Source organism: Oncorhynchus nerka, linkage group LG12, assembly GCF_034236695.1.
Source record: "Oncorhynchus nerka isolate Pitt River linkage group LG12, Oner_Uvic_2.0, whole genome shotgun sequence".
In the NCBI taxonomy this organism is placed as follows: Eukaryota; Metazoa; Chordata; class Actinopteri; order Salmoniformes; family Salmonidae; genus Oncorhynchus; species Oncorhynchus nerka.
The window spans coordinates 51,983,025-52,001,438 of record NC_088407.1 but is presented as its reverse complement, the minus strand read 5'-3'; the positions used below and the strand labels follow the sequence as shown (position 1 = coordinate 52,001,438).

Below are 18,414 nucleotides of genomic sequence, written 5' to 3'. Positions count from 1 at the left end.
GACGTTCAACTGAGCCGTGTACCCTGGGTTGTAAGAGCATGTTGAGCTGACCTACTCGTCTTGCAGCCCTTGGGGTAGGGGGAATAGACGGGGGATAGACGGGGGACGGGGGGGGGGGGGCAGACCAGTGGTTAGAACTTAGTGAACACCAGGTCCCTGTCCCAAATGGCTGTGATGACGTCACTTAGGGAGCTAAGAGTTGGGTAGCAAACCAGTTCCAGGAGTTACTGCCCATAGAGATGTTTTACTTATGGTGTGTGTGTGTGTGCGTGCCTGCATACGTGCGTATTAGTTTGTGTTTGTACCATCAAAGTGTGCATGCATTTATGTCATGACAGTGTGTATGCAATTAATGCATGTGTTTGTGTATTCTATGTGTATATGCTCATGGACACATGAATACAGGTAGTGTGTGTGTGTGTTTGTGTGCGCACGCGTGTGTTGTCCTGGTGTCAGCAGCACCATCTAAAGGAGCTGGGATGGGATCTGGTCTGTCCTCTCAGGTTTCGTCTTGGAACGTGGTTCTCAGAACACGCTCGGTAAAATTAAACATCCACAGAAACACTATATAGACAGTTCGACCGGTGAGCACACACTGTATAACAGTCCTACAGAGAATCGCAATGATCACTACTTGGTTTTAACGTCCGAACACATACGTCGGACTACCGGGTTTCTTACACCTGAATACACACGTCCGTCGGATCACCAAGTGTCTAACACACACACACACACACACACACATGTCGGTTGGATCACCAGGTTTCTAACACACACACACAAGTTGAGGATCCTACGCCTGAGTGGGGATCGAGCCGTGCCATGGAACCATGACCCCAGAGGAACATCTGGAAGAATTCTGCAACGACGCCAGTCCCAACTGGTTCTGGGTAGGGTGGCATGTCTGTCGGCCTGTCCGAGAGAGAGGGGGAGATAGAGATGAAAGAGAGAGAGAGAGAGAGAGAGAGAGAAAGATACTGAAAATGTAGGGTGGTAGAAGCGTGTTCCTGTACTTTTGGTGGAGAGTTATCCAATCTTAATAAGCTAAATGTCATGTCCACACATGGATGGAACAGTGTTAGTTCTGCTGCTGTTGAGGGAGAGAGGGATGGATATTCCTGGCAATGACTGCGTCCAATGTGTACCGCTACAAACTCGTTGGATGCATTTGCAGCAGGTTTTGCTTGTGTTTTGGTTATGTTTTAGAAATCGAACGGTGAATGATGACTGTATTCATTTTCTATTGAGGGAGAGAGGGAATAGGGGAGGAGAAAGCGAGGGATAGAGTGGGCGAGGGGGGAGAGGGAGAGAGAGGAATGAGGGAGGGTATTCCTTTGTCAGGGAAGGCTCTAAAAAAAGTGCCAAAGATCCAGCCACCCAAGTCACGGGCTGTTTTCTCTGCTATCGTACGGCAAGCAGTGCTGATGCACCAAATCTGGAACCAACAGGACCGATCCTGAACAGCTTCTAACCCCAAGCCATAAGAATTCTAAAGAATTTGTCAGGGTAGCTACAGTATTTGGTGAACTATTTAACTATCTGCATTGACCCTTTTGGCACTAACGGTTTTGACTCACACACGCTGCTGTTACTGTTTCTTATCTGTCACTTTCTTCCTAGTTATATGTACATATCTACCTCAATGACCTCATACCCCTGCACATGGACTCAGTACTAGTACCCCATGTATATAGCCAAGTTATCTTTACTCATTGTGTATTTATTATAACTTTTATAATAACGGGTTATTACTTTTCTACTATTTCTCTATTTTCTTTCTCTCTGTATTGTTGGGAAGGGGCCCGTAAATAAGCATTTCACCGTTAGCCCGCACCTGTTGTTTACGAAGGATGTGACAAATACAATTTCATTTGATTTAGGGGGGGCTGTGGGAACGTCTCAGATTGCGCTGTGCACTCAAAAGGCTTCCTTGGACAGACTGCCCCCCCTCCCCCTCCCATCCACACACACACACACACACACACACACACACACACACACACACACTGGTGGACATTAACAGTGTACACTCTTCAGAAATTCTCTGTAAAGTGTAATAACATGGTCATGTGTACTGTACAGCTGTAGCACACTCACAATCTTGAGTTTAACCTGAAAGGTTGTAACAGAGGTAGGATCTTTGAGGCAGTTTGCTACAACAGGCTTCTTCTTCTTTTTGTAGGGGTTGATACATTTTTTGTTTAGGGGAAATCAGGTCTGACAGTTGAGAGTGAAAATGACAAACTTTAGAATACTTTTTAAACCTTGAATACACTACAAGTTTGCATTTCTAAGAGTGATCCAATTAAGATCCCACATCACGTACAGAGACAGTTAAAATGCTGCATTCCATTAGCTGTGATGAACACATTGTTTGTGGCGTGGAGTTGTACTTCTCTGACCATGTACAGTAGAGGCAATGGAGCTGGATTTGATCTTTTTTTACTAATGGTTTCATAATTATGGAAGGTTTTTAATAAATTAAATAAATCAGGAAAGGAACAGCAGGATAATGGTTATGGGTAGTCATTGTGGTAGTACAGTCATTGTGGTAGTACAGTCATTGTGGTAGTACAGTCATTGTGGCTGCAGATCACATCTAGCTCCCTTCTGCATTTCCCTGAAAGGTCAACATGATAATGTAATGGCCCTCAATGATTCTACCCTAATGCATATTAAATAGTATTCTTATATTGTACTGGTGGTACTGAAAGTGTGACGGAATGGGTTTGAACCTGGGTCGTCTGTGTGCCTGTGTGACTGCGGAAGCCCGCTGAGCTAAAATCTAGGCATAAACTAGGGGGGCTAAAGCCCATCTGAGACCTGATTCACACAGTTTATATTATATTTTCGCAATGGCCTGTCCCGTATGGTTCCTTCAACTATGATGGATGCGTAACCAGTCCAGTTCAGATCAGATTCGCTCAGTTTGGCCCCTATAGTGTGAATCAGGCTTCTGAGTACTCAGGTTTCCGGCAAGGTGACTCATGACGTGAGCTTGGTTCACCCAACCACCTCTGTTACAAAGACACCTGTTCTTTCTATGTGGGTTTAAATCTCCCTACATGGCTGCAGGGTAGATGGTCCGGGCTTGGATATTATTTAAGGTCATTGCCTAGACAGCACATCCTGTTATGTCATGTTAACAACAGGGAAACCCACTATTGACCCCAATGTAATACCCTACAGCCACGAAAAGAAATCAATACCATATGGATCTACTATATGGACGATATATGGAGGTCACTGAACATCGGCTTTATCAGTCCCAGCCTGTGTTATCTGTTTCAGGACACTGCCTGTTCTTTCAGAAGAACACACACATCACAGCTGACACTGTATTTAGTGGGAGAGATAACGAACAGGTCAAGGTTATAGGGACTCATGTAGGTAAAGGCTACTTTATGAGAAATTCTCTTAAAGGTGAATCTCCCCAATGGCATTATATCACAGGATTAGTGGGGTGTATTTGTGTGTGTGCGTTCGGAGTGTGTGCGTACGTGTGTCAGTCACATTGCGACAGTGGGATATTTATTGAGGACTCCCAGGATCCTCAATCCTCCCCCCTCTCTCTCCCTCTCTTCCCCCCTTTCATCAACAATGGCAGTATAGTAGTAAACAATGGAATCTCCCACCACTCAGGAATGTCTCATGGCTCGTAAATACCCCACACAGGGGCAGGTTGAGAGTTCACTCATTATGCGCGCCTCAGCAGCTCTCTGATTGGCCCACAAAACCCATCCCAGGCGACTCCCCCATCCCCATGACAACAGTGTGAATGCATTCTTGACCCAGAGTTCCTGGAAGAGATTAGGCTGCAACGCTCTCTCTCTCTTCCCCCCTCTCTCTCCCTCTCTTCCCCCTCTCTCTCTCTCTCTCTCTCTTCCCCCTCTCTCTCTCCCTCTCTTCCCCCTCTCTCTCCCTCTCTTCCCCCTCTCTCTCCCTCTCTTCCCCCCTCTCTCTCTCTTTCCCCCTCTCTCTCCCTCTCTTCCCCCCCTCTCTCTCTCTCTCTCTCTCTCTTCCCCCTCTCTCTCTCTCTCTCTCTTCCCCCTCTCTCTCTCCCTCTCTTCCCCCTCTCTCTCCCTCTCTTCCCCCTCTCTCTCTCTTTCCCCCCTCTCTCCCTCTCTTCCCCCTCTCTCTCTCTCTCTCTTCCCCCTCTCTCTCTCTCTCTCTTCCCCCTCGCTCTCTCCCTCTCTTCCCCCCTCTCTCTCACCCCTCTCCCCCTCTCTCTTCTTCCTCTCACATGGCAGGTGACTGAGGAAGGAAATTGACAGCTTCAGGCGAGGAAAGTTTAAACACACATACTGTACTGGGTCAACAATCACAACAACAACAGTCAAATGGTTAGGTTGATTTGTAAATAGCTCTTAACACAATTGTTTAAGCCATATTTGAAAACATTGTCATGTGAAGTACAGCTCTATTTTGTGTGGAAAATCTGTTTGAATTCTCAAAAGCTCTTTCTAGTGGTCAATTAGTTGGATCCATTAGTTGAATGTTAAAAGCACAACTAAGAGTCTCTCAGTCAGAGCTGCTCTCCCTATTTGATCCTAACCCCTTACCTGACCCCTATCTATCCTATACCTCCCTCAGGAGTCATATACGCATTCTGGGGAGGCCCGGGGACATTAGATTCTCCTCCCTCTTGGCTATCACACAATGACCGACCATTCTAACAGTTCCTAGAAACACTGCACATGTGTATTCTGTTCCAACTCATGTCCCGCAGGGCTCTTTTGTTGCCAGATAAATGACTGTTGGCTGTTTCGTAATAAATGGCTGTTTCGTAATCGGGAGACAGGGGGTGCATGCACACACACATGCAAGCACGTGCACACACACAGCCCACCCCTGAGTTATCCTTTACATTGGGCCCCAATTCCTGCAGAAACTGAGTATTTCCCTTAAGTATTTTTTTTTTACCTTAAGGAATAGTTTTCCCTTAGCTATGGGAATTGTTTAAGGGTGTTGCATAGAGCCCCTCAAACATTTCCTTGGCTAAGGGCGTCTTTTAAGGGTTTTACGGTAGTTTGAAGGACGTGTGGCAGAAAGAGTCTCTGGTCACTATGTAGACGACCTGATTCACTGACTGAATTTCTAATCAAAGAGAGCACATTTATTTGGGGAGGTCGAAATGTAGAAATTCTACATTCAAGACAGGAGAAACAAATTGACATGGAAAATAATAAAACGTGTTTCTTTTTGTTTCTTTTTTTTGTTTCTATTACTTTCTAGCATGTCAGGCTAATTTACAGTGGAAGTAGCTAGCGCTACAGGCTCTCACAGTCTCACGTCAGAATTAGATGTTCACCCATGTTTTCCAGACGTCAAATTTCAAAGTGTTTTAAGGTTAAGTTTAGGCATTAAAAGGATCGGACCCTTTTTTTGAATTTGGCCTAAAATGGCATACCCAGATCTAACTGCCTGAAGCTCAGGCCCTGAAGCAAGGATATGCATATTCTTGATACTATTTGAAAGGAAACACTTTGACGTTTGTGGATATGTGAAAGGAATGTTGGAGAATATAACACATTAGATCTGGTTGAAGATAATACAAAGAAAAAAACAACCATTTTGTTTTGTATCATCCTCTTTGAAATGCAAGAGAAAGGTCATAATGAATTATTCTAGCCCAGGCGCAATTTAGACTTTGGCCACTAGATGGCAGCACTGTATGTGCAAAGTTTTAGAGTGATCCAGTGAAGTATTGCATATCTATTCAAAATGTTGTATCAAGACTGCCCAAATATGCCTAATTAGTTTATTCATAGATTTTCAAGTTCATAACTGTGCACTCTCCTCAAACAATAGCATGGTATTATTTCACTCTAATAGCTGCTGTAAATTGGACGGTGCAGTTAGATTAACAAGAATTGAAGCTTTCTGCCCATATGAAATATGTCTGTCCGAGGATTTTTTTTGGTTTCTTGCAATCTCATGCTAATCACATTAGTCTACGTTAGTTCAACCGTCCCGTGGACGGGACACCGATCCTGAAGACGTATTAACTATGAACTTTTTAGGTTAGAGGGTCAAGTCCAGCAATTAACTCAGAATTCTTAAGTTAGGAACCAATATACACAGGCAGTTAGGAAAGCTAAGGCTAGCTTTTTCAAGCAAAAATGTGCATCCTGTAGCACAAACTCCAAAAGGTTCTGGGACACTGTAAAGTCAATGGAGAATAAGAGTACCTCCTCCCAGCAGCCAACTGCACTGAGGCTAGGAAACACTATCAAATCCACTATAAATGAGAATTTCAATAAGCATTTTTCTACGGCTGGCCATGCTTTCCACCTGGCTACACCTACCCCGGTCAACAGCCAAGCACCCCTCACAACCCAAGCCTCCCCCATTTCTCCTTCACCCAAATCCAAATAGCTGATGATCTGAAAGCTGCAAAATCTGGACCCCTACAAATCAGCCAGGCTAGACAATCTGGACCCTCCCTTTCTAAAATTATCTGCCGAAATTGTTGCAACCTCTATTACTATCCTGTTCAACCTCTCTTTTGTATCGTCTGAGATTTCCAAAGATTGGAAAGCAGCCACGGTCATCCCCCTCTTCAAAGGGGGGGACTCTCTAGACCCAAACTGCTACGGACCTATAACTATCCTACCCTGCCCTTCTAAGGTCTTCGAAAGCCAAGATAACAAACAGATTACCGACCATTTCGAATCCCACCGTACCTTCTCCACTATGAAATCTGGTTTCAGAGCTGGTCATGGGTGCACCTCAGCCCCGCTCAAGGTCCTAAACGATATCATAACCGCCATCGATAAGAGACAATACTGTGCAGCCGTATTCATCAACCTGGCCAAGGCTTTCGACTCTGTCAATCACCATATTCTTATCGGCAGACTCAACAGCCTTGGTATCTCTCCATCGATTGCCTCGCCTGGTTCACCAACTTCTTCTCTGATATAGTTCAGTGTGTCAAATTGGAGGGCCTGTCTGACCTCTGGCAGTCTCTATGGGGGTACCACAGGGTTCAATTCTCGGGCCGACTCTCTTCTCTGTATACACCAATGATGTCGCCCTTGCTGTTGGTGATTCTCTGATCCACCTCTACGCAGACGACACCATTTTGTATACTTCTGACCCATCTTTGGAAACTGTCTTAACTAACCTCCAGATGAGCTTCAATGCCATACAACTCTCCTTCCGTGGCCTCCAACTGCTCTTAAATGCAAGTAAAACTAAATGCATGCTCTTCAACCGATCGCTGCCCGCACCTGCCCACCCATCCAGCATCACTACTCTGGTCGGTTCTGACTTGGAATATGTGGACAACTACAAATACCTAGGTGTCTGGTTAGACTGTAAACTCTCCTTCCAGACTCACATTAAACATCTCCAATCCAAAATTAAATCTAGAATCGGCTTCCTATTTCGCAGGAAAGCATCCTTCACTTATGCTGCCAAACATACCCTCGTAAAACGTACTATCCTACCGATCCGTGACTTTGGCGATGTCATTTACAAAATGGCCTCCAACACTCCGCTCAGCAAATTGGATGCAGTCTATCACAGTGCCATCCATTTTGTCACCAAAGCCCCATTTACTACCCACCACTGTGACCTGTATGCTCTCGTTGGCTGACCCTCGCTTCATATTCATCGCCACACCCACTGCCTCCAGGTCATCGTAGTCTCTGCTAGGTAAAGCCCTGCCTTTTCTCAGCTCACTGGTCACCGTAGCAGCACCCACCTGTAACACGCGCTCCAGCAGGTATATTTCACTGGTCACCGTAGCAGCACCTACCCGTAGCACGCGCTCCAGCAGGTATATTTCACTGGTCACCCCCAAAGCCAATTCCTCTCTTGGCCGCCTTTCCTTCCAGTTCTCTGCTGCCAATGACTGGAACGAACTGCAAAAATCACTGAAGCTGGAGACACATATCTCCCTCACTAGCTTTAAGCACCAGCTGTCAGAGCAGCTCACAGATCACTGCAGCTGTACATAGCCCACCTGTAAATAGCCCATCCAACTACCTCATCCCCATACTGTATTTATTTATCTTGCTCCTTTGCACCCCAGTAACTCAACTTGCACATTCATCTTCTGCACATCCACCATTCCAGTGTTTAATTGGTATATTGTAATTACTTTGCCACCATGGCCTATTTATTGCCTTACCTCCCTTATCTTACCTCATTTTCACACAATGTATATATACTTTTTTTCTACTGTACTATTGACTGTATGTTTGTTTATTCCATTTGTAACTCTGTGTTGTTGTATGTGTCGAACTGCTTTACTTTATCTTGGCCAGGTCGCAGTTGTAAATGAGAACGTGTTCTCAACTAGCCTACCTGGTTAAATAAAGGTGAAATAAAACAAATACAAATTAAAATGGTTAGGCATTAATTCCGATGGTTAAGGTAAGGGTAATGGCTTGGGATTGGCTTAAATCTAAAATATTAAAAACAACTTTCTATCGCTGAATTTGAAAATGCAACCTTTGTGATCAGAGGCAGATGCTTATGCCCATTCCCCATCCACAATGCTCTAGCAAAACCGAAACCTACTTGAAGGCAACAGCGCTCACTGATGCCCCTAGTGGCCGGTTTCCATGTCATTTCCCGACATCCTCAGACATGGATGGATGTCGAAAGCTGACTTGTATCACTGGTGGCCTGCCTGAGCTAGCTAGCCAGCAGCTTTCTAGCCATGGGTTGTGCACCTTCCATTGTTTAGCTAAGTAGCTAGCTAGCTAGTGGATGTTTTCCTTTTGAAACCAGGTCAGAGGAAAGCAAACAATCACCTCCACAAATGTTATTTACATTGATATCCATACTAAATGAAGCACTTGAGGGACCTCATGGACACCCTTAACTTTTTAACTTATTGTCAGGGGGAAATTCACCTTAAAATGTTTTGTGCGACTGACTTAAAGCTAAGGAAACTTCAAGGGAAAGATGAGAGGGAAATGAACTTAAGATGCTTTATGTAACCGGGCCCAGAGCCTTATTCCCCCTCTGGCAGCCCAGCACTCACAATGCCCAGGGTAACTCAGCGTTGCGGTGGAGGGAAGACGTGCTGTCATGTCATAATGAGTGGAATTCTGGCGTGTTCTTGGAATTCTGAGCAACAACAACGTAGCTTGCTGTGTTTGGACAGGATGAGGACTTGATACTCTGAGTGCATAAATCAATCTGTGTCTGAAATCAAGGTGGGGCACGCCAAGAGTACGCCAAAACAGTTGCATACCAATGTTAATGTTTTTAGAAAGACAAATTACTTCAGTTTTGTTGTTGGCTGGATTTGTATACTGAGAGGAATAATTGCTATGGGAACAAAAAATGTGCTGCTATTCTAACATACAATTTTTCCTATGTACAGTCTACATACTCACTCACTCCTTCTCGTGAGTCTGTGTGTGTGCGCGCGTGCAGGGGTGTGTGTGAATGCCAGGGTGTATGTGTGTTTTTTTTTAGGTACACTCAAGCATGCCCCTGTGCCGGTACTTGCAACTTTAGTCACCAGAGTTTCCCTGAGGACTCGCACAAGTTATGGCTGTATCTACTAAATCACATTGCTCATTGAAACAAGCTTCAGGGCTCTTCCACCCTCATCGTCTTTTTAGTCACTCGCTCGGCTGCCCCGTAGAGCCCATAGGCACCTGCAACAAACCAGGCCCTGCCCTGATTACAGGCACTGTAGAAGAAAGGAAAAGAGGCACGGTCACTGGCTTGAAGTACTGTCATTACAGCTACTGTAAATATGCCACTTGGCCTGCCCTACCCAGTCCTAGTTCCCATTGTAAACACTTTGTTGCTATGTATTGCATTTCTGGGAATTCTCACCTATAGGCCTGTTGGATTCTATAGAAAATTGTTTATTTGCGTAGTTGGTGACAGGTCCATGGATGCATTGCCAGGCATCAGGGTTTGGGGAGTAAATGATTACCACAAAAAAACTGTATCTGTAATCAGTTACGTTACTAGCAGAAATATTGTAAACGGATAACAGATACTTTTGAAAGACTAGAGGATTACTTCTTGGATTACTTTTAAATTCAGAAAGGATGTTTTGCAAAAAATACATTATGACACCTTTCTGCTTTCTCAATGACATTCAATTCAGCGTTGACAATCGGCGCAGGTTTAAGTTTGTTCCACCTGAGCAAGTCTGACCACAAGTCAGAGACCACTATGATGACATACCAAATATGTTTTTAATTTTTTTTTTTTTCACCTTTATTTAACCAGGTTGGCAAGTTGAGAACAAGTTCTTATTTACAATTGCGACCTGGCCAAGATAAAGCAAAGCAGTTCGACACATACAACGACACAGAGTTACACATGGAGTAAAACAAACATACAGTCAATAATACAGTAATTTGGAGTAGTTTGATGGGGAAAGTAATCAAAAAGTAGCGGACAGTAAATAGATTATGTTACTGAGTTTGGCTGATCCAGAAATGATGTTATTGATTTACAATTTTGGACAGGTAACTAGTAACTGTAACAGATTACATTTAGAAAGTAACCTACCCAACCCTGCCAGGCATGCAGCCATATATACAGGCTGGCTTCTGTCGCAGGTTATATCATTTCATTGCTGACAAGACATAGTATGTAAGCAAAGAAGCTTTGCTATTGGATGAAGGAGTCACCTCACCAACAGCTGTCTTCTGCATAACCCTGGTGATATTTACACTTATATGAATATTTTCCTACATCTGTGGAGGACATTACAAAATGACTTTTAGTCTGCCAACTGGACTACACCCCCCTCGCCCCCACCTCGCTTTTAACGTTCTGAAAATATGTCAATTCACCTCTTCGACTGAATAAATTATAGCCTATATGGGTTAGCCTACTGATCTGAGATTTAACAACGACACTGTCCAATACACGTGTTACTCTGTAGCTAGTAAGGCCAGTACTGTTATGTGTGGGCTGCGGGGTTCTACCATTGGTTCCCATGGAGGGTTTTACGCCGTGCTACGTCACCAGCCGAGTATAGGGAGGGTTGTTTTTCTCTCCAGTGACAAGATGAGTATCTGCACCGCGCTTTAGCACACCGCCAAGCGGAAGATCAAATGACGGAAAGGTTCCGTTCGCTATTACAATGTAATAGTTGAATTGGAATAAGAAACGCAGATTTACCGACACAGCGGAAGACATTTGAATGGCTAAAATACTCTGAACCGACAATTCGTCGTCAATAATGTACGTATGAATGCGATTGTGAATCCTAGGCTATTTATCCATATGATATTCTTCTAGTTTCGGTGTAATTTCTTATCGACGGATAGCTGCACCCAGATCATCTTTGCATGTGTTATTATTAGCCTCGTTTCATTTTTTAAAAATATGAATCAGTTGCCAGGCGTTATGGCAAGGACCGCTTCATATAACCTACAGACTACACTTATGTTCATAATTGCGTTGATGCAATGGAGATTGAAATAGGCTATGGTCATAAACAACGGATCATTTCCCCAAAGTTGTTATTTACGCATTCTAAACTGGGCGGAATGTGAAGGATTCTGTGTCCGCGGTGTTTTATATAAACAGCTGTTTGTGTTAGGTCATGCTTGTCTCCTGCTGCCTGCTGCAGTAGCTGTGTTATGCATCAGCATATCTCGCAATTAACCTAAAATATATTTGTAAACATATTTTAAATACTGTCAGTTGATGAGGACCAGTGTTGGACAAAAATGGGCCACCTGAATATGTTCTCTACCCAGTTCATGGCCATTTTATTTGGAAACCTTGACTGCCAGACTGCTTTGGATGGGAAGTCACATGACTTCTACTCAGTGGGGAAGGGAAGTGGGATACCTTGAATACATTCAACTGAAATGCGTCTTCCACCTTTAATCCAGCCCCTCTGAATCAGAGAGGTGCGGGGGGGCTGCCTTAATCGCCATCCACGTCTTCGGCTCCTGGGGAACAGTGGGGTAACTGCCTTGTTCATGGGCATAACGACAGATGTTTACCTTGTCAGCTCGGGGATTCGATCCAGCAGCCGTTCGGTTACTGGCCCAACACTCTAACCACTAGGAGTAAATTACTTAAAGGAAAAATAATTTTGCATTAGCATGATGATGTGCCAATTTGCGTCTTTAAAATCTAATATCTAGAAAACTTGACAGGAAAACATTTTGGGACTGTATCAACAGTGGACTAATGAACAAAAATAGTTTTCCTTAAATTAAAAATAGGCCTACTTTAAAGTACTACTTACCTATATATATTTTTTATATCTGTACATTACTATTTATATTTTTGACAGCTTTTTCTTTTGCTTCACTACATTCCTAAAGAAAATACTGTACTTTTTTTACTCAAGTGTTATTTTTACTGGGTGACTTTCACTTTTACTTGAGTCATTTTCTATTAAGATATTTTTAAACTTTTACTCAAGTCAATGTCTATTGAGTACTTTTCCCACCACTGTATATAAATATGATCCTCCACCCTCATGATTTGCATAAGGTATGAGTTGATCCTATGTGCTTGTACATCTACCCAGAACTGACATTGTATTGTGAGTAGAGGTCGACCGATTATGATTTTTTTAACGCCGATACCAATACCAATTATTGGAGGACCAAAAAAAGCCAATAGCGATTAATCGGCCATTTTTTAAAATGTATTTGTAATAATGACAATTACAACAATACTGAATGAACACTTATTTTAACTTCATATAATACATCAATAAAATCAATTTAGCCTCAAATAAATAATGAAACATGTTCAATTTGGTTTAAATAATGCAAAACAAAGTGTTGGAGAAGAAAGTAAAAGTGCAATATGTGCCATGTAAGAAAGCTAACGTTTCAGTTTCTTGCTCAGAACATGAGAACATATGAAAGCTGGTGGTTCCTTTTAACATGAGTCTTCAATATTCCCAGTTAAGAAGTTTTAGGTTGTAGTTATTATAGGAATTCTAGGACTATTTCTCTCTATACCATTTGTATTTCATTAACCTTTAACTATTGGATGTTCTTATAGGCACTTTAGTATTGCCAGTGTAACAGTATAGCTTCCGTCCCTCTCCTCGCCCCTACCTGGGCTCGAACCAGGAACACATCGACAACAGCCACCCTCGAAGCAGCGTTACCCATGCAGAGCAAGGGGAACAACCACTCCAAGTCTCAGAGCGAGTGACGTTTGAAATGCTATTAGCGTGCACCCCGCTAACTAGCTAGCCATTTCACATCGGTTACACCAGCCTCATCTCAGGAGTTGATAGGCTTGAAGTCATACACAGCGCAATGCTTAATGCACAACGAAGAGCTGCTGGCAAAACGCACAAAATTGCTGTTTGAAGGAATGCTTACGAGCCTGCTGCTGCCTACCACCGCTCAGTCAGACTGCTCTATCAAGTCATAGACCATTCTGTATTTTATCTAAGGGGTGGCATCCATTAGTCTAAATATTCCTGTTACATTGCACAACCTTCAATGTTATGTCATAATTGTACAATTCTGGCAAATTAGGTGGCCCAAACTGTTGCATATACACTGAATCTGCGTGCATTGAACGCAAGAGAAGTGACACAATTTCACCTGGTTAATATTGCCTGCTAACCTGGATTTCTTTTAGCTAAATATGCAGGTTTAAAAATATATACTTCTGTGTATTGATTTTAAGAAAAGCATTGATGTTCATGGTTAGGTACACATTGGAGCAACGATACGCACCGCATCGATTATATGCAACGCAGGACACGCTAGATAAGCTAGTAATATCATCAACCATGTGTAGTTAACTAGTGATTATGATTGATTGATTGTTTTTTATAAGATAAGTTTAATGCTAGCTAGCAACTTACCTTGGTGGAGTGCAATGAGAGGCAGGTGATTAGAGCGTTGGACTAGCTGCGAGATTGAATCCCCCGAGCTGACAAAGTGAAAATCTGTCATTCTGCCCCTGAACGAGGCAGTTAACCCACCGTTCTTAGGCCGTCATTGAAAATAAGAATGTGTTCTTAACTGACTAGTTAAAAAGGTAAAATAAAAGTGTCCAAAAATAACGATTTCCGATTGTTATGAAAACTTGAAATCGGCCCCCTAATTAATCGGCCATTCCGATTCATCGGTCGACCTCTAATTGTGAGTGTAGTTTATTTTACTGTGGGATATACCCTGGGCCAATACTGTGTGTCTTTTGATTGGTTGGAAACCAGGAAGCAGGTTCATGTCCTTGAGGGGGAAGTGGAGGAAGAGAGACTTTATGCTTCCATTGTTTGAGTACTGTTTAATGTATCTTGGTCAAGGATTTACTGGTTGATCGAGTGCAAAGATTAGATCTGTTAGTTTCAGAAGCTAATACAAAAACATTTTCAGAAAATGACAACAATGTGAAAAACAGGATTCATAGATTCAAGCAGCTATACTTTACCTCAAGATATCTGTTCTCCAACGTCTAACTTTGCCTATTCTATTCGTCCTTGAACATAGACTATCAGGTGCCCAGGCATAAAGTAAACACTTAGTAGGTCTGCCTCTCTGTGGTTGATGATGTCTGTAGAGTCTATTAGATAGATAGCCCTCTCTGAGACCCTGGTAATTGAGAGGTGTTACGAAATAATGATCACCGGTCAGGAGAACTGACAGTATATTAAGCCATCTGTCCAGAAGGCACGTGTGTGTGCGCGTGCTAGACTCCACTCAGCAGAAACTGAGTCGGGATAATAAGAACAGAGTTTACAGCCAACAAAATAAACTCACTGTTTCGTGAGATGTCGTTCTCCCTCTCCCTTTTGCAATTGGTACGATATGTTACGAATCCAATTTGTACTTTGTTACACATTTGTTGTGCTTAAGATCCCGGAGTGCATCTTTAACTCTGACTTCCACATAAACCAGGCACACATGTCAAAGGGAGATTTGCACCCAAATAATTGTAGTTGTGTGGTCAAGACTTCTACAGAACACGTTGTCTCTGTCTTTTGCCCTGTTAGCGAAGCGTCTTTTGTCTATCCTACATGAATAATTAGGTCTGAATCCTAACTTCGTTCACATTGGGCCTCCGGTGAAACGGTTTCCTCTCCCTCCCCAGGGCCCTGTTGATAATTCGAGGACATTAGTGTTGCTGCCCGCCTGTGACTGAGACACTGGCATGCTGATTAATCCCCTTTCAGATGCCAGTGCAGCAGAGGGCACTGTGCCCCAAGTGCATGTGCGTGTCTGCGTGTCAGTGTGTGTCAGTGTGTGTCAGTGTGTGTCAGTGCATGTCTGTGCGTGTCAGTGCGTGTCAGTGTGTGTCAGTGTGTGTCTGTGCGTGTCAGTGTGTGTCAGTGCATGTCAGTGCGTGTCTGTGTGTGTCAGTGCGTGTCTGTGTGTGTCAGTGCATGTCTGTGCGTGTCTGTGTGTGTCAGTGTGTGTCAGTGTGTGTCAGTGTGTGTCTGTGCGTGTCAGTGTGTGTCTGTGTGTGTCAGTGTGTGTCAGTGTGTGTCTGTGTGTGTCAGTGTGTGTCTGTGTGTGTCTGTGCGTGTCTGTGCGTGTCTGTGTGTGTCTGTGCGTGTCTGTGTGTGTCAGTGCATGTCTGTGCGTGTCAGTGCATGTCTGTGTGTGTCTGTGTGTGTCTGTGTGTGTCTGTGCGTGTCTGTGTGTGTCAGTGCATGTCTGTGCGTGTCAGTGTGTGTCTGTGTGTGTCAGTGTGTGTCTGTGTGTGTCAGTGTGTGTCAGTGTGTGTCTGTGTGTGTCTGTGCGTGTCTGTGCGTGTCTGTGCGTGTCTGTGTGTGTCTGTGCGTGTCTGTGTGTGTGTGTGTCTGTGTCGTGTCTGTGTGTGTCAGTGTGTGTCTGTGTGTGTCAGTGTGTGTCTGTGTGTGTCAGTGTGTGTCAGTGTGTGTCTGTGTGTGTCTTGTCTGTGCGTGTCTGTGCGTGTCTGTGTGTGTCTGTGCGTGTCTGTGTGTGTCAGTGTGTGTCAGTGCGTGTCAGTGCGTGTCTGTGCGTGTCAGTGTGTGTCAGTGCGTGTCTGTGCGTGTCTGTGTGTGTCAGTGTGTGTCAGTGCGTGTCTGTGTGTGTCAGTGCGTGTCTGTGTGTGTCAGTGCGTGTCTGTGTGTGTCAGTGTGTGTCTGTGTGTGTCAGTGTGTGTCAGTGTGTGTCTGTGTGTGTCAGTGTGTGTCAGTGCGTGTCTGTGTGTGTCAGTGCGTGTCTGTGCGTGTCTGTGTGTGATATGCAGAGTGTAGGCACGTGTTTCAATGAGAACGTCAGTGTGTTTATTTGGAGGGGAGGAGATAGGATCTCAAGCACCTTCAGCCATACAGCCTCGGTTTAGTCAGAGTTGTCTGCTGAATATAGCTTTCCATTACAATGCAACTCCAGCTCCATTCTGCTGCTTCTTCTGCACAGGGCCGTGGGACTCGGCAGAGGGCTTTTGAGGCACGGTTGGTTGCTTTTCAGCATTATTGTGATAAATGCATCAGTAAAAAGCCTTATAATGACCTGATGTGAGGGGAATGAGGATGGTGGGTCAGAGTGGAATGTGAATCACAGTCAGAGAGTCGGGGAAACATAATCCAGCCATATTTCCCAAGGCATTCACGTCACTCTGGTATATCATGATATTACTCGACAGGATCATCAAGAATCAGCGTCAGGCAGTTTGGGAAATGAGAGATTTGATGTATTTCTCTCTCCCCTCCACCCTCTCACCCTCCCTCAGTCTCAGACCATGAACTACGTGGGCCAGTTGGCGGGCCAGGTGTTTGTGCAGGTGAAGGAGCTGTACCGGGGCCTGAACCCGGCCACTCTTTCAGGCTGCATTGATGTCATCGTGGTACGGCAGCCCGACGGCACCCTGCAGTGCTCGCCCTTCCACGTCCGCTTCGGCAAGATGGGCGTGCTGCGCTCCCGTGAGAAAGTGGTGAGAGGACAAGGGAATGGGGCGGGGGGGATCTGGGTAAAGGGGCACTGGGGCAGAGGACATACGGTAATAGAGAGTGATGGGTGTTAACAGTACTGGCAAGAGGGAGGGAGAGGGGGGGTCCTCCTGGCTCAGTTTGAAATGGAAGTTACCAGAGAAATAGGAGGATGAGAGAAAGATAGAAAATAGATAAATAAAAAAAATGTAAAAGAAGGAGAGTTGGACGTAGAGATGGTTGGAGAGGCAGATAAATGCCGGGAAACAGAGAACGTTTTTTAGATGGTGATGGGGAAGTGGAGATGGGGAAGTAGGAATACAGAGAGACATGAAATGTAGAGCAGAGGAAAGGAAGTGATTGAGGGTAGAGCGGAGGAAAGGAAGTGATTGAGGGTAGAGCGGAGGAAAGGAAGTGATTGAGGGTAGAGCAGAGGAAAGGAAGTGATTGAGGGTAGAGCAGAGGAAAGGAAGTAATTGAGGGTAGAGCGGATGAAAGGAAGGGATGGAGAGTAGAGCGGAGGAAAGGAAGTGATTGAGGGTAGAGCAGAGGAAAGGAAGTGATTGAGGGTAGAGCGGAGGAAAGAGAGAGAGAGCGATAGAGTGGGATAGAGAGCTACAGTGATGACTGGTTTCCTCTGTGTATCAGGTGGACATAGAGATCAATGGAGAGCCTGTGAGTCTACAAATGAAGCTGGGGGAAAATGGAGAAGCCTTCTTCGTCAAGGAGACAGAGAACACACTGGTACGTACCGTGTGACACACACACACACACACATAACCATGGCTAGAAACAGCACCCATATTGTTCACAGGACAACATATGCTGAATGTCACTCAGCACAAAACCTAAAGAGAGAGAGAGTGAAAGAGAGTTGAAAGAGAGAGTAGAAGAAGTAGCCAAGTGAATTGATGTAACATGTGATCGTACTTCTTAACTCTCTGGCGTTGTGTTTTTTGGTGTTTATTCTGATGAAAGACACAAGGAAACACATTAGAGGTGCAGGACAACAGTATTCTGAAGGCTGTAGATTCGTGATTCATTCTTTAGCATGCAAATAATATATATATATATATATATATATATGTGTGTGTGTGCAAGCGGTGGGTCACTTTCTGAAATAGTGCATTCTATTTACGTATTTACAATGTGTACAAGTTCCTATATCAGGAAATGTAAATAGTGGACTCCTACACTTTGTAAATATGTAAATAGAATGAACTATTTCAGAACGTGACCCACCGCTTTCATGTCAATATCAAACAGGGAAGAATTGACGTTCACAATCTCCCCCTAGCTGCAAGCATAGCCAATCACATAACACCTTATTGACATCTGACTTGAACCAACCAATAGAAATACAGAAATATTGCAGTGTCATGAGGAAACATATCCAACCCTGTTAGACGGACTTGGTGCGTGTTCAGTAATGTGAACGGTGCTTTTTGGAAACAAACCGTGAGGACACATGCTGTAACTGGATCCTAGACAGGACGGGAACAGAATGGACCCCTTACCCCGCCAAGGCCACACACACAGCCCGGCCAAGAACCATGAAGAATCTATGAAAAGGTCACAGGTTCATG

The 18,414-nt window shown here is 44.2% G+C and overlaps 1 protein-coding gene across 5 annotated transcripts in view; it reads left to right on the top strand.

Moving 5' to 3' along the window:
• The first annotated feature begins 565 nt into the window (after nt 1-565).
• lpin1a (lipin 1a) overlaps nt 566-18,414 on the top strand; it is a 50,062-nt gene continuing 32,213 nt past the window's right edge. For 2 of the 5 annotated variants that reach the window (XM_029675117.2, XM_029675116.2), the window contains exons 1-3: nt 568-890; nt 16,633-16,833; nt 17,477-17,572. In XM_029675117.2, coding sequence (XP_029530977.2) covers nt 831-890; nt 16,633-16,833; nt 17,477-17,572 — 357 coding nt within the window. In that variant the 5' untranslated portion in view covers nt 568-830. Of the gene's footprint in view, nt 891-10,993; nt 11,179-16,632; nt 16,834-17,476; nt 17,573-18,414 lie in introns of those variants that run through there. The other 3 variants (XM_065025640.1, XM_029675119.2, XM_029675118.2) reach the window with 3 other exon arrangements.